The sequence below is a fragment of the Platichthys flesus genome, chromosome 15 (assembly GCF_949316205.1).
Source record: "Platichthys flesus chromosome 15, fPlaFle2.1, whole genome shotgun sequence".
Classification (NCBI taxonomy): Eukaryota; Metazoa; Chordata; class Actinopteri; order Pleuronectiformes; family Pleuronectidae; genus Platichthys; species Platichthys flesus.
Window position 1 is genome coordinate 18,263,740 of NC_084959.1, and position 16,694 is coordinate 18,280,433.

At 42.7% G+C, this 16,694-nt stretch overlaps 1 protein-coding gene across 2 annotated transcripts in view; it reads right to left on the reverse strand.

Moving 5' to 3' along the window:
- atp2a3 (ATPase sarcoplasmic/endoplasmic reticulum Ca2+ transporting 3) overlaps positions 1-8,292 on the reverse strand; it is a 47,867-nt gene extending 39,575 nt beyond the window's left edge. For both annotated transcript variants that reach the window (XM_062405893.1, XM_062405894.1), the window contains exon 1: positions 7,950-8,292. In XM_062405893.1, coding sequence (XP_062261877.1) covers positions 7,950-8,067 — 118 coding nt within the window. In that variant the 5' untranslated portion in view covers positions 8,068-8,292. The remainder of the gene's footprint in view (positions 1-7,949) is intronic.
- Between the last annotated feature and the right edge of the window lie 8,402 nt (positions 8,293-16,694).

A 16,694-nucleotide genomic window follows, 5' to 3' on the forward strand; every position in this document is an offset into this window, starting at 1 on the left:
AAAGTTCACCAGAGCTGAACTGCACTCAAAGCCAAGCTGCGATTTGCCTGGTCACAGGAAGCAAATGTTTCAATAGCCTCCTCCGCTCTCACAGATTGGGAGTTAACTGAAGGTCCAAGGTTCTCGACTCAAGCACTCACATGTGTGTGACTGGGCCCTGAGTCTTCATCAGAGGGTGCGTCAAACTATCAGACAGGCTACACAGAAAACATACCGACTGTACTAAAAATGAAATCCAAGTGCTACTTTCAAAATTATGTTCGGCAAAATTAATGAAATTAAACTTTCAAAGCAAACGTTTTCCCTTGTAGCTACACTCCTTGCCAGAAGAAGTGCTGCAGCCCACTCAGCACCCCTGCATCCTCGCTTTCATAAAAACACATTGAGACGATTAAGAATTTGACACGGCCCAAAAAAATAACCACGTGAGATAAACATGGTTCAAGCTCCACCTCTCAATTACTGCCTGTGTCTCCTTATTTCTTCGCCTGTCCATCAATTCTGATTGCCGGGAAAGACATTGCGTCAAATGATTTAAAAAAAAAAAAAAGCTGACGCATGGCACATATTCAAGATCATCATCACAAGGAGCATGCGTATACACACACGTGGATCCACATTTGACTACAACCCGTAGTAATTTCCAGTACGAAATTATCGTACATCATGGGACTTTGGGCCTTTTGGATTTAACAGAGGGCGAATGGATCGTACAATGTGATAATAGTACATCTGGTAACAATGGCAGGGCGGCATAGGAATTGTGAGAGCAGGGAGTCACAGTGGTGCTGCTTCAGTAAGTGGCTGCAGCTCCAGGTTCCCACTCTGTGGGGAGAATTTAAAACAGGCCTATAAAAGCCATGATGAGGATGATGATGATAACATTGTACCTTCCTAAATCCCATCACTTTCCTAATGCATGTTCCCACTGAGGCCTGAATGCATTAACCATATCAAATGTAAATTATAAATGTAACCCATTCTCCACCCTAACCTTATTATCTCTGAAACAAAGGCCCTGATGGGTGACTGCAGAGGAGACGTGTGCATACGGACAGTCAAGGTTTCCTTCATTTACATATGTCAGTGGCGGGTGCTACTTCTCTGAGGAAGTCATACACAACCATGTCAAGTGGTCGAGTGTCGGTAGTTATCTTTACCCATCCTGCCGACCTCAGAGGAGCCACCCTGAGAAGGAGGAAGTGAGCAGAGGAGCAGAAGTGGTAAAGTGGTGACACTGACCAATCCTCTGCAGCATTATGAAACAATGTCACAGAGCAGTCACAAGCAGCTTCTCTCCAGCTGGTATCAGAACCCTGAGTGGAAATGACTGAAGAGCAACAGTCAGATGCCTCTCACACCGGATTTAAGCTGCTATATTCAAACACACTGATCAAACAGCCATGTTAGCCGCTCTGTGCAGGTCAAAGTGACAATAGCAACATGAGGATGTTTTTCATGTTAAACATGATCACCATGACTGAAGATTGTTTTATGTCAGATTGTTGTTTTATGTTCTATGTACAGTGCAACAACCACACCAAGGCAATTTCCTGTATGTGTAAATATGATTGGTAAATAAAATTATTCTGATTCTGATCTTAGCTGGGCATGTTACCATGGCAGCATACGCTGTTTGGCACAGTGCACCAGGGCTGAGGTATTTGGTAATAGTCCAAAGTGCTTGGCAAACTGACATTTTTATGATAATAATAGATGATATTCACAATTCTGAGGGAAACATTATTTCATTCATGAGTTTAGGCAAGATTTCACTGAAAAGTAGGAGGAATACCCTAATAATGATGCCACAGGAATATTTAGAGGCTCACCCGAGTCAGCGAGGTTCATTCTCTAAGAGCCGTAAAAGTCTGTATTAAATATTGTTCCATTGCATCAAGGAGGTGTTTGCGATTATTTTTACAATTAATGATTTATAGGTTCCTCTAACAGAGGGACCAAGATCTCCAAAGTCTTTAGGATTCATCTTCTGGGGATCATTACTCTGCAACATGGAATGCCAATCCATCCGATTGCAGCTATATGGATCTAAGTCTGGATCACAGTATCTTTAGCAGTAATATTTTTCTGACCGAGCAACAGTTTAAAACCTTCCATCACATCCACACTCCCAAGCTGAAATGACATTCACTTTTGCGGAGTACAACAGAGAGTAAATAATGGTTTCATTTCAGTAAAGGGAAAATTATATTATCCTTCACGGGTGGAAAAAGAACAGTAGTGTACGGGAATGAGATGTCTTGCTCAATGCAAGTAATTTAGTTTTACTGCTATGTTGGATTTCCTGATTATCTATTAATTTATTTCATGCTAGGGACACAGTAAAATGTACCACCAACTGTCGAAGCAGCACAAAGATAATTCATATGTGAGGCTCTTTTGTTAAAAGACTATCGTGTCGGTACAGTAGAATTAGTTATTAAGACAAATGGCAGGAGATCCAGCTCCACCCACAGCTGCCGATTGGTTGGTTGATTGATCTGACAATGGCAAAAATACACTTTTTTTTTTGTTTGCGACTCTGCACGATATGCAGTATGCTAAAATGTAACTGTAGCATTGTTTCTGCTTTCTCTTTTAATTTGATGTTTTATATGAAAAGTACCAAAATGTATCATACTAAAAAGCATGTTCTTCAATATGTCCTCTTGATAAACACATTTTGATCAGTATAATTTGGATAATTCATCAAACACTTGCATGCCATGATGATGATTACTAAAGATAAGACTAAATATTAAGTTTACTCCTTGTTGTATTTTATTTACACATTTAAAAAAACTGAAACACAACACAAAGCGCTACTTGCTCTACATTTTACGACACAACATTGTATCATGAGCGCCACCGGCCAGTTAGACAGGCCTGTCAACCATGCAGGATATGCATGAGGTGATTAGCAAGGAGCCGATATCTCGTAAGGGCTCAGAGCTTCCTCTTCGAGGTCACAGCTGTGCAAAGCAACACTTTTTTGAACATCTAAACAGGCCAGTGAGGATGATGGCACCACGCCGCCCTGCCAAGAAGCTGAATGCTGTGAAAAAAAAGTCAGCAATCCCCTAAACAGCAAACTGACATATTTATAGGGTTTATTCTGGGTTTAGAAAATCAGTGCCACACTTAGGTCCAATCGAAAGCTACAGTACGACTTTGCTGACCTGAGCGATGGAGGCAAATTTAAGTAGGTACATTTTAAACGTTGGAAATGTTTTAAAAAGGTTTCAAATGTGTATACTTTTTTATATGTCAGAAGCCAGAACAAAAAGAGGAAGAGAGAAAGTGACGGAACCAGAAATTGACCGCGGGTGAATATAAGAGTATGTGTCACCCACCCGTTGGCGAGAGCTAAAAGAGGTCAAAAGATGCAGGACAGATTCAGACCTGCCGTCGTTGTTATTGGACAAGTAAGTCATATCCATTTTTTGTTTGTCATGTCTTGTGCTGTACGGTCTCTTCTCCGTCCGCTCCAACCACCATTCGAAATTACATCAGTGAATTATGTATCCCGCTTACAGGGGGAGCCTAAGTGTAGGAGGGATTGACTCTAGCATCATGTTGCTTTAAGGCGTCACTCACGCTGCATCTGATTAAATGTGTTAAAAATGAAGAGCCGGACACCAGCAAGGGTTCTGAAAAGGATTACGGAAATTAGGGAACTGTTAACAATTGTGTGAAAAAACTGAAACAAATTCGAAATTTAAGTATTTTGGATGTAAACACTCTTCGGCATTATTGATTATTGAGGCAGATATTCACTATAAAGTAGTAATCATTTCCACTGTTCTTTCCATTCTACTTGTTTTCTTTCTGCTAAACCTGTCCCTGTGAAGTGCAAACAGGTTTATCCATCTGATCCAAGCTCGTGGCTCTTCTAGTACTTACTCTTTTTTTCTCCAGACGATAACGAGCGATCCTACGTACAAGTCTCTGTACTTAGCAAACAGCTCATCTCTATCTGAATGCTTTCAAAGCACCTCCACTAAAGACACATGTAAACTGAGCGTCATGTGCTCTGTGTACACACGGCCTGCTCCTTGAAACAGAATCACCTCTGCATGCATGTGTCCACAGCGGCCCGAGCTGTGCTGTGGCACAGCGTCCGGGCGCCAGACGGCAGCAGCAGTGCATTAGACCCCCCACGGCTCAACGTCATCATCGCCATGAGAGCATGATGGTGACTGACAAATAAAGAGGTGGGAGAGAAGTGACAGGCTGGAACAGGATCGCAGCTCGGTTTGAAGGCAGCTGGGGCAGGCACACACAGAGGCCCGCTAGAACAGGGAAGTGACTCAAATTACTTTTCTGCTAACTTCATTGTCCTTTCTCAGCCCACGTACCTGTCACTGCAACACTTGTTCCACATATTTAACTCTTAACTGGACACTTTTCAGAAACAAGGGACAGTAAAGCACAAACCAACAGGAGGGTGCTCCCATGTGCCATCAAGAGTGTTTCTGTGTGAAGGAGGAGCAGGAAACTGCAGAACTCCTCTCGTATTTCAAAGGCCGGAGCGAGTAGGTGCGAGGCTGCCTTTATGTGGAGTTGCAGAACAGGAAAAGAACCAACACTCCGAGTGAGTGAAATCCCACTAGAGGAAGTTGTAATTATTAGCCATGGAAGAAACAAGAGGGAGGAAAGTGCCGTAACGTTGCATGATTGCCCAAGGACATCAGTGACGGAAAAACCAAACACCTTGTCGGTGCCAGAGAGCTGTTGCAAATCCACAATGGGAGAATAAATTCACACATTTTAAAACTGAATCAATAACAGGAGTTTTTAAAAATAACCTCATATCAATGAAATCAGCAGAAGCAGAGTGGCGCTCGAGTGCCGAGTATCCAAGAGATGAAAAGATGATTTGTCTTTATTGCATCAGTGGAGGTTTGGAATTTGTCGTTGGCACTGCTGAAAACTTTTCTACCTTATTCTGGCTGTAAGATGCGTCGCTTAAATTGAACACTGTGACAGGATGGTGCAATCACATACATGGTAAGGTTGTTCAACCTGAATATGTTGCGCAATTGTACTCCTGTCCTGCAGGGAGTGTTGAGAGACAGCCAGGGCCCATTTTGAAGCGTCTTCAGCTGAGCAAAGTCATTTATAGTAACCTATGGAGCATAATCTGATTAATTATGGCTTTAATTAATGAACTCTACTTTAATATTTCTAACTTTAAAAGTAGTGTTTTGTCAAATAAAAGGATGAAAGGTGAAAAGGGATCAATGAATTCCCACCGCCTTGTTTACAGGATGCTCCTTCAGCTGGTGTGTGAAAAATAGCGTCTTCACAGCCACCACCGCCACCCACCAATCAAGATGACTGCTCATGGGGATAATATGGCCTTTTACTTTCAAACGTGAACACACTCTACCTTTGAAAATGGGGTTGTGAGGGCACCGAAAACAATCGTGCACCGCAAGCTGTAACAGCACAAACATTCTTTGTGCACCCACACACATATAGAGCATGTGAGTGTGTTTGTGTTCGAGGGAGAAAAAAAGAAAAAAGAGAGAGAGAGAGAAAGAGCGAGAGTTAGAGGCCTGTGACTTCCTCTACTACATCCGATTCATCCGATTAAGCGGGAAAATTGTGGGGCTTGTAGTTCTCAAAAGTAAATTAGATAGATTCCTGTAGTCTGAATGAAGCTGCAAAAACGTTTTGCTGTCGGTTGACCATAAATGGAGGTTGTGATTAAAAAGGTCAGTCGCCTCCTTTCCGCAGCAAAGACTTCGCAGAGGAGACCGTCCAGATGTGGAAGCTAAGCTAATTTTCCACCATCGCAGAAGGGGATCAGAAACTCTGACGCTGGTCAGTGGGGTTTGCCTGTCAGAGCACATGAAAGTGCCGACTCAAAAGCCAGGAAACCCAGTCACCGCCTGCCTGTCTTCACTTACAGTGCGGCACTGGAAAACAATAGTCTACGTGCTTTGATCAAAAGTAAGGATCTATACTTCTTCCGTCACTCTGCTGCCTCAATACGAGAAGGGCACAAAAAGAAAAAATGAACAGGCAATGACATCGAACCTCAAAGTGGTTCCACCGCATTTTAAACTGTGTTGTCTATAGGAGTAATGAGGCAGGACACACACTCGTCATGTACCGATGCTGGGGTTGATGGGACTGTTAACGACCAGCAGACAGTCCACAGAGGTCTCATGGAAACCAACGGTGGTTAAACTCCCTCATCCGCCTCAGAGATGCGGAGGGGAATGGAGTGTGTGAAACCTCTCCGGTCCCACGGAGGAGTGTAATGTCTGAGCCAAACATGACACACCATCCTCCCTGCGTGCCTCCTCCTGCAGACACCCGGAGCGTGAAGATGGTGAAATGGCAGAGGACGGTGTCATTTTCACCTCCTGTGTTCTCGCTCTCGTGTCCAGGACCGACACAAACACCGGCACTGAGCTCTGACGCGTTTTGTCTGTGGACGTTGTTGATTTAGGCAAGTGATCCCTGTGATAATCAGATCCTGCTAACCATTACAGCCGAGTGAAGCATGGTGAATGCATGTGAGAGGGAGGGGGGGGGGGGGTAAATCATACCACCCGCAAACAGCTCTGAACAGACTCTCACTGGAACAAAACACTGAGGCTCACACAGAGTCCTTGCAGTCAACTACAAACTCTGCGGTTTGTGTGCAGAGGGGAAGGAGCCGTTTAGCAGCCATACATCACTCCACTATGACATGTGCTAAAATAGGAAACGAACCAAATTCAATGCTGGTTTCTCCTGTTTGTTGCCGGCTTGGGAGCAGCCAGAGTGGATTACCTTTATGCAGTGAGCCCTAAAAAGGAGGGAAAATGGGTATTCCCTCCCTCCATTTATCTATAACACTGGTTGCATGAGACAGGAAGTTCACAGCTCAAAGCGAAAGAGATGTTATCTGTGGCAAGACGTTGCTTTTTTTCCATGAAGTCATCACAAGCCCCTTGGTAGGGTGGCTGGCTGCAACAATAGAGCTTCTGTTTGACTGGCACAATGTGCCGCTCTGCTCCACAGCTTGGCCACACATGCAAATGACAGGCCAGGAGCTTGGGGAAGGTGTGGTGATGTCAGGTCCGAGCTCCACACGAAAACACAACTCAAACACCAGCTGAATGGAGGAGAAGATTACAGCCGGGGGCTCGTGTCCGTGTGATCCACACTGAGAAACTCTATCTTCACCTGAAACCCACCTGATGAAGAGCAATTTCACTCGCCCCCTGTTGCTGTTTTGACCGCACAAGTTTGCGCGTGTGCGATCTTTATCTCTCACATACACATCCACTTCCCTCTGAGGTCTGGTAATCTGAACTGGAGAGATATAACCATAACTGTTGAAAGTGAAAACAGGTTGCTCGAGATTGACTGTTTCATTATTACCCCCCCCACCTCCCATTATCTTCTTACACTGCAGTAGCCTGAGCATGCCTGCATTTCCTGATCCTGCATGACAGCCCGGGTTGTGCACTGTCTCTCCACACACACGCACGCACAAACACACATGCACCCACACAACTTGTGTCAATACTTAGTCAAGCAGAGTTGCACGTTAGTCCTCGATAAGAATAAAGCTGTCTTAGGCCATTACGCACAGCGTGCTCTCAAACCACACCTGACGTGAGGTGACCTCTGCGGATACCCTGGATACAAAAAGTCAATCGTGGTTTATTTGCATTGATACCTTCCCTGTCCAGCTGTCTCCGTGTCCATGTATTCCTTAAACACGCGGTACAACGAGCGGAATGGTTTCAACACGAGCATGTGCATGAATGAATGTGCCACTGACTGCGCGCCACGGGCATTATTGTTTTACGCACAAGAGCGGCCTGAAATCCAACCGCAGCGGTGTGACTTCCTGGCACATGGATGGAAATCGGCTTCAACACACTGCAGCTGGGAACTGAGACGGAGACATAATAATAACAGTAACGTGTAGAACTACTCACCGTTCGGTCCATATCTCTCCACGCTGACTTTGACCTGCTCCAGAGTCAGCCCAGTGTTCTCGTTCACGCCGAAGTTGTCTAAAACTTCGGTCGCCGATTTTGTGTGCGCATTTTCCATCTTGACTCAGACAATCAGAGGCAGGTAGTATCGAAATGCATGTATTGTGGTAATCGGAGGGATGTCGCTGGAGGGAAGAAGGAGGTGAAACGTCTCCACCACCGGTGCGGAGGCGCAGGCTCGCTCGGCTCGCTGTGTCACCTGCTGTCCCCCCTGAAGAAAAACCTCCAGATCCTCGGCACAGACGCTGCTGTTCCTCTGTCGGTCGACTGCTGCCGCTGCTACTTCATCTCCTCCATCTGAAGGTGTGCTCTGTGTGCGGAGCGCCTCCCCGCCGCCCGGGTACTCCCTCCTGCGCTCTCATTGGCTGCGCGTACCTGCGCGGAGCCTTCATACAAACACTTGACGCATCTCAGAACAGGACACACAAATGCTCAGGAACTGCGTCTTGGCTTCGCCCCACACTCTCCCCCTGTGTCCCCCTGGAGCTGACAGGGAGACACAGTGCCTTGCTCAAGGGCCCAGAGAATGGCTTTCTGCTGCTTGTGTGAGAACAAATTTCACAGAGCTCGTTGCGTGTGTTTATAATAACTTTGTTTGTTTAGCATTTATCCAAACAAGGTCACAAAGAGCTTCACAAAAATAATCCATGGCAAAAAGAAAAATGAATTATACTTAAAGGTATTTAATTCGGTTTAATTCTAGGGGCCAGACCATAACATAATAAGGTAAACACCTTAAAATGTATTGAGAATTTATATTCTCTGCGAATTTATATTTCTCTGCATGGTAACTCACCATACCATACGATACATGATACATGGCCCGAGATAAGGATAAGATCATGATACAGAGATTCTTCGTTAATCAGTAAATTGACGGACAATTATATAACAATACAACATGATATCTGTCCAACTGAAGAATACAAAATGCCCATGAAGAGGTTAAGTGCAGGATTTGTGTATTTATTCACTGCGACTCACAGAGTTTGACACAAACCGAGATGAAAGAATACACAAAAAAAGCATTAAGTCTTATCTTAGTGCCTCTTTATACAGAAACTTATCATTGTCCACATGTGCCACAATTCAATGTAAATTAGGCATTAACTATTAACTGGCAAAATTCTTTATATATACATATAAAAAAACGAAAAATCAATATTTGGCACCAGTTTATAGATTGTAGATATAGATATAGACTCTCATGAGTCGGGACGATGATATGTTGCCACATCCATATTTTGCCACACCTCTAATGCAAAGTGTCCGTCATCACCCTGGGGCCTGTTGCACAATTCTATGTAAATGTATAGTCTGTTGGCCATTTTACTTGTGTTAGCCAACTACCTGCATGCAAGTCAGACAAACAATATGGCTGACGAATTTTAAACTTCTACCCCCCCCACCCAGGTCAATTTCCACTGTGAGATTATAATGTGTGGTTTGTTGCAGAGTAAGCAAGGAAAGGAAGTTTCTGCACAGAGTTTAGTTTTACTTTGTGTGGAGGATACAATACTTTTACATGCAGAGAAATGCATTTGTCATACATGAGAAAAAAACTGTTCAATACTATGAAAAAAAACTAAATTCATTTTCACACAAACGCAATACAGGGGGATGACGCTGGTGTCTGTGGCTGGTGGAAGGAGCAGGACGTTCTGAGCTGGACAACAGCAGCTTAACACGACGTCCAAAACTCTAACAGCTGTGGTCCTTGTCCTTGCAGTCTCGCCAGACTGTTCTTTCCTGAGGAGACTTAGAAATAATCTCCCTCTTTCTCTCTCTCTCTCTCTCTCTCTCTCTCTCTCTCTCTCTCTCTCTCTCTCTCTTTCTCTCTCTCTCTCTCTCTCTCTCTCTGTGTGTGTCTGCGTGTGAAACGGCCTCAGACGCCTCAGGACCATAATGGCTGCATACAACTGCTGTGGATGGGATGTTTGCCAGTCCAGTTAGACCATAATTTTCAGTAAAATGGAATAAGACATTCAATAACACAGGACTTCACCATATAAAATATACAGTAATGCCCAGGAAGCAATTGTTGGGATTACAGGTTATACTGTATTCTCACATGTACAGTACAGAAATCAAAATGTAGCACATAGAAGAAAAATAGGAATTATGTACTGTAGTTTTGTATTGATCATTTACTTGAAACAACTTTGAATTAGTCACTTATTAGTGAAATTTGTATTTGATGTTCTGTAAGAAACCTGGACGAGTAGTAGAAGCTCTCAGATTCTTTACTAATGTGAAAGAGCTAATTCAACAATATGAAAATACTCCAATTACAATTCAACATTTTCCTTAAAGCAAGTACAACAACAGCATTATCAGCTAAATGTGCAGAAAGTATACATGAATCGCCCAAGTGACAATATATTACCATACATCATATCAATTGATAATGAACATGAATGCATGAATGTATGAACTGTGACCCACTTTCAAATGTTCGAACTACTTAATATGCAGTTCAGTAGTTTAGTCCTGTGTTCCCCAACCTAGGGGTTGACCCCCTCTGAAGGGTCCCAGATTTGAGAGGACATGAGATGATTGACAGAGGAGGAAAGAAGGTCTTTATATCATTTAAGCCATGTGAGAACTTCAGAGGGGAAGATGTCCGTGGTTGAGCAAGACAGAGGACGAGGCGTCCTAGATAAAAATGCTTTAAATGTAAAGCTTCATCTCGAACTACTGCTGTCAGATAAATGTGGATGTTCGATTTGTTTTATAATGATCTCAAATTTGTAATAAGGAATTGTTATATAACAAAATACACTTAATACTTCATGATTTCATATTCAACCCAAGGTTTTCAAGTGGTTTATTGAAAACAGCATAAACGACATGATGAGTGTTTGAGTGATCATTCTTTGTGACATGTTTTGTAATAAACAAAGTCAACACAAGGTCCAAATCCTATCTGGTGACTGAAAAAGTTATTCAATTTTATGGATTAGTAATTTATGACATCCCTGAATCATCAACATGTATACACAAAGTGACTTTCCTGGTTTATTGAGGACGGACACACTTACACTGTTCCATTCCGACAACTCATTTCAACCAGACATACGCACACATATACAGCAGCAGCAGCAGCACATCCCAGTAGTCTTTCCCTGTCGCTTACAATAACCAGTAGCTCACACTCATAGCATCAGAAACAAACACTACACTCAGAGTACACAAAAACGTTAATTTGCATAATAACCCCCCCTGGGACCTGAGCTTCCTGGGAAACAGGTGACTTCATGGGACATATAGAGAATGTGTTACCTAAACTTCCAACAAATAAACCCGCCCATCTTTATCTGCTTTCAAATCAGATTATTGATGTCCCTCTAACTGACAGCCTTGTTGATATGTTTCGATTGATATCCCACTCTCTTTTGATTCTTCTTGGCTTTTGGTGGGACTTCACTTCACCCTGGTATCTAAGGAACATGATTTCACTTCTCATTCATATACAGCCGATCTCCAGGTGTCATGTCAGGAGAAACCAGCAGTTTGTTGATGCAATGGTAGAAGTTTCATGAATTTGCACACTCACGTTGAATGCGGCGGAATGGGCCAATTACGTGCAAGTAGGGAAACCTGTGTTCCACGTTTCTCTGTCATCACGTTACCTCCCCACTCTATGCAGAGGCTGAAATGGGTCTACTGCTGGAGACCACAGGCGCTGGACTGGGACCTGGTTGGGCACAAAGTATAAAAAGAACAAGGTGCTCCAATTCTGTCCCCACTCACAGCTGGCCTCTTCTCTCACAGTGAAGGAAAAAAAAGGGTATTTATATCTGGAGCTTATGCAACTTCCATAGCTGCTGTCTGGAGGATGAAGTTCTTGGATCCTAAGTGCCTACAAGTGCCTTCTCGCTTGTTCTGGAGGTTTTGTCTCTGCCTCTGCGTCGATATTCAGATCCAGAGATTTCAGTTTTTAAAACCAGACCTCACTGCAGCTATCCACAGATCCACTGCAGGCACTCAGGCTTCACTCGCAGGCCCCACTCGCTCTGCTCGCTGCCCACTCACACACAGTGAGTGAGGTTATCGTTCATCATCAGCACTATGGATTTTATGAAGTAGACTTTGCAAGTGTGTGTCACAGCCTCTGCACCAGACCTCATAGAGACCAAAAATTCAAGAGAACCCCTTCGATGCCAAAGCTCTCACGCAAAGGAAATCCCCACCCGGCCCCCCCTCTCTGACTCGCTCCCTCCTTCCCCTCAGCAGCACACACTGGGGGACTGTGCTAGCCTCAGGACCAGTCACACAACATTTTCCACATAGCACGGTCGGCCCTCCAATAGCATTTGCCTTCCCCTTTCGCATGCAGCTTTCATTTGCATGAGGGAAATGAGCCGTGGCCTCCAGAGCGTAGAAAAAAAGAAATTTCCCTCCACATCGCACGTGATGAATCATAAATCGACGAGCACTACCCAGATCGAGAGCTGCCATTCTGTGCCGCTGAGCCTGGAGTCAGGTTTTTATATTTGACAAAAAAAACATTATGAATTTAACTCTGAAACACATAAACAGGCACCTTTTCGATTATTTTTTCTTCAGAGTCTGTTAGTATTGACATCTACTATACAAAAGACTGGAGTGTTGGGGACAAACAGCTGCTGGTGCCATTGACTTTGAATCAAGGAGATGTGATGTGAGTAAAAAAAACAGTCTGGAGCAGCTGTACTTGACAAGAAACCCAAGTGGCAAACCAACCCACCCAGCCGTCGCCTTCGCCTCTTCCCCATTCATGCACATCTGTGAGAGAGTCATCATTTCACAGTCTGGTGCAGCAGGGTTCCACCAGCCTGTCAGCCCCGGGGACAGAAGGGATGCATTTTATATGAGAGAAGAACTGTCTGCTTTTTAGTATTGATACTAACTTTCTATAACTTAATTTCTTTAATATTCAGTATTAAAAAGCTTGTGGTTTAATCATCAAAAGAAATATAAAGTTTATCTATTTATACGACTCAAGATGAATCGATGCTCAGGTTATTTAGGTTTAAGGTCATAAGTCATTTAAACTATTTTGTGTTGGACGTGATCGCTGTTGATATTTATTCTTGATGAGATTAAACTCAACAACCCTTGATGAACCATTTTGTACACTTGTCACTATTCATTTTCCAATCCCGTTAAAGCCAATGTTTTAATTCAGAATACGCAGACCGGCCTCCACACCCACTGACAGACACACTCTCACGCACATTCCTCATCACAACGTCCAGGCAGGCTGACTATTCGCTATTTAATAATTTTGGGGCAGGATGAGTCGCTGAGGGATGACAGGGCTCCGCCTGTCAATCAGTCAGTCTGTCATGGAATCAATCGCCACATGTGAAGCAATTAATCAAGTCACTGATGATGAGTGTGTTTAATAGGCAAAAGGACTGAATATCAATATATGATGTTGTTTTTACATACTTGTCAGTGTTATGTAACTGTTTCAAGTGAATAATCAAGACAAAGTATTAATAATATTTTAATGATAACAATGTTCAAAATGACAATATACTAAGACAGTTTGAAAACATTTTAATGAACCAGTTAGTGACTAAACAAATTATTGATTAAGAAAAAATGAAAAAATAATCCAAATTTGCACATTCTCATTCTATACCCAATAAACAATGCTTCACCTTCAAAGTATCATATTTGGTATTTGTAGACTTTACAGATGTTCTGCCGTGAAGCTGTAGAAACATTTTAGTTTCTTCATCCTACAGCAAGGAGACTTACATCTACATCGCATTACATCACAGTCATACAGTCATTCTGTAATGGTTCCTATGGGATCAACCCACAATTCAGTCAGCTCACAATCAGCTCATTGGTCTCCAAAATTATTCTTCCCAGTACTCGGGCCACGTATTTTTGTTTCTTCTGGCTCCATTTCTGCCTGTTTCCTTGGCCCATGTACGCCGCCACATACAGCATGATTGTCAGACGCTTCCATACCTGGACACATTCTGGCGAACACACAGAAAATCGTTCTGGCTCTCCACCAACACTGGAAGGTAACAGCCAGAATCAGCCCAGATGTGGAGTTGTATGAGCCAGACCTGGGCTGAGGACACAGACGCATGTTGTGCCAGAAGTTTGGTTTTGTCTGCAAAGCAAAACCTTAATATGACTATATATAGTCATTCAATATTCTGTAGCTTTCACACTCTTTTGAATGTATGAAAAAGAGAGAAAATAGGAAAATGATTCAGTCAAAAAAAGAAAAACCATCACATTTATTGATGGACCCATTATGCTTTGTATCATTTCTTTTAAACGGATCAATAGTGCAGATGCTCATCTCTCTGAGCCTGCAAACTCAATACTATCAAGTTTTTCTGATCTGAAATCCTGTCTTTGGAAAACACTGAGACGATACTTTAAAATTAATTAAAATCTTCTCACCTTCACTGAAACCTGTCCTGAGTACTTAAAATATTGCTGAATTGATGAACGGCTGGAGCAAACCTTGTGATCAATATTCCAGCAATGAATTTGACCAGCTCAGACTTTTAGTTCGAAGCCAAATTTGAAATAACCACATTTTGTAATGAGGAGCCATTGGAGGGAACCTGCTAATGACAAATGAAGTACATTAAGATTGAAACACACTTGGTTTTCAAATCAATCAATCAGAACCAAATACATCCAGTATAAACCCAAAGTGTATAATGGTTACCAACTCATCCTATTTTTTTAATTCCTTGTCAAATTTATAAAACAGCATGGATGAAGAAGCAGAACAAATGCTGGAGAAAACAGGTCACAAACACAAAAAACTGACTGCTCCTCAGGCAAAGCGAAGACAACACTGAATAATAAATGTCGGGGTTATCCCTGTCCTGGTGATGGATTGAATTTTGCATGAGACGTTGGCTCTTCTCGCCCTTCTGAGGCTTCCGCCCGTTGCGGCTATTAATAGCGGCGATGATCAACCTCCGAAGGCTCCGTCGGCTCCATCTGTTCCCAAGTCAGCTGGTTTGACAGGTCATCTACACCAATTAACTCCAGTCTGAGACGCTGTCAACAAGTGCAACGGCTTCAGAACTTTGGGCTTTTGACGTGACATACAGCTGCCGGTATAAATATTCAGCAATGAACCCACCTCTGAGCCTGCATGCTTCAGAGGAGGCCGTTGTTCCTGTGTGAGGAGTACTGCTTGTTTAAGAAAAAAACAAGAGTAAAAGCTACACAAGTGTTCGATTGAAGAATGTCACTCTTTCATGCACAATAATTGTGTGTTGAAAATGAGCTCTGTAGTGCGACTCTCCCGCCTCTTCTAATCATGTCTCCACACTGATCATCGCCAAGGACATACTGGGCCGTTTTTTATGTAAATTACCAATGACCACGCTTCTCCACATCACAACAGAGAGAGCACAAAAACAACGGAGGTTGCCACTTCCTGTTACCAGACCAGTGTTACCAGAAGAAATGCTTTTTCTGTACTCTACCTGGAAGAGATGGTAGTTGAGAGCAGCTGTTGGGTCAGCTCATGATGGGACTGGGACTTGAAGAAATAAAAAAAAAAACATGATAAAACCTGTTTAGGACAAACTGGATTCACATTCTTTGGAAAGCATTGTGATATGTATATGCAAATAAATCCTTTTAGAACAAACACAAAATGCAGTCAACAGTGATCAGTGTGTTCTCGCTTTTTTCTCTTAGAAAATCTAAATGAACTCATAATTTAATGCAAAAGGGAGGAGCTAATTTCAGTGCAGAAAAAGATTAAAGGAGCTTCCAGTCATTGGTTCATGATTTAAAATTAAGAGGCTGTAGCAAATGTTGGCATTTAGTTAAGCCGAGGTTGGTCCCAGCGAAGACTCTTACCACTCCCAGAGATGATCTCTCTCAAACTCTCCTCTGTGTCCAGTTCCTTCAGCTGTGTCATGGAATCCTTAAATGTTTCAGGAGTCGGACTGAAGATGCTCCTGACTCACCTGAAAGGCTTTTAAAGTGACACCCATCTTAGCTGCCAGTGTACAGTCTCCTTTAGGGGAAGGTTGGGAATTCTAATGATAATGAATATTCTTTGAGAATGTTAACAACATTTACACTTCATAAACATATATACTATGCAAGTGACAACTGTTCCAAATTTGAAAAAAATCCCTACCGGCAGACTTGAGATATCACATTCAAGAAACCAAAAGCATGTTACGTGAGTCCACCGTGACCTCCACCTTTGACCACCAAAATACAATCAGCTAATCTAGGAGTCCAAGTGTTCATATGAACAAATATGAAAGTATTCTTCAAAAGTGATTTTAAGATATTGTGTTCACAATAATTGAGCAGACGCACAGACAGCCAACTACTGGCTGTCGCTGACACAGAGGCATCAAAACATAAAACTAAAGCTTTTCATCAAAAGTTGCAGAAAGTCGCAGGAGAACTTCTCAGTGAGGCGATTTAATAATTACAAACAAAACCTTTCAACCTTTCATATTCATTGTATCCATTCTTATAATAAAAAACATAAGTTACAGGCAACTTAAAGGTAGGGTTGGTCATTTGTTTCGAGAAAAACCTTTTGTCGTGGATGTATCGCTTTCATTTGTGTGCAGCCTTTGTATGCTCTTGCTAGCTTTTCAGGTATTAACAACCCTAGCTTTAAATACAGACAAAGCTCCTCTTTTTACTGTAAATGGATGAGTTACCTTT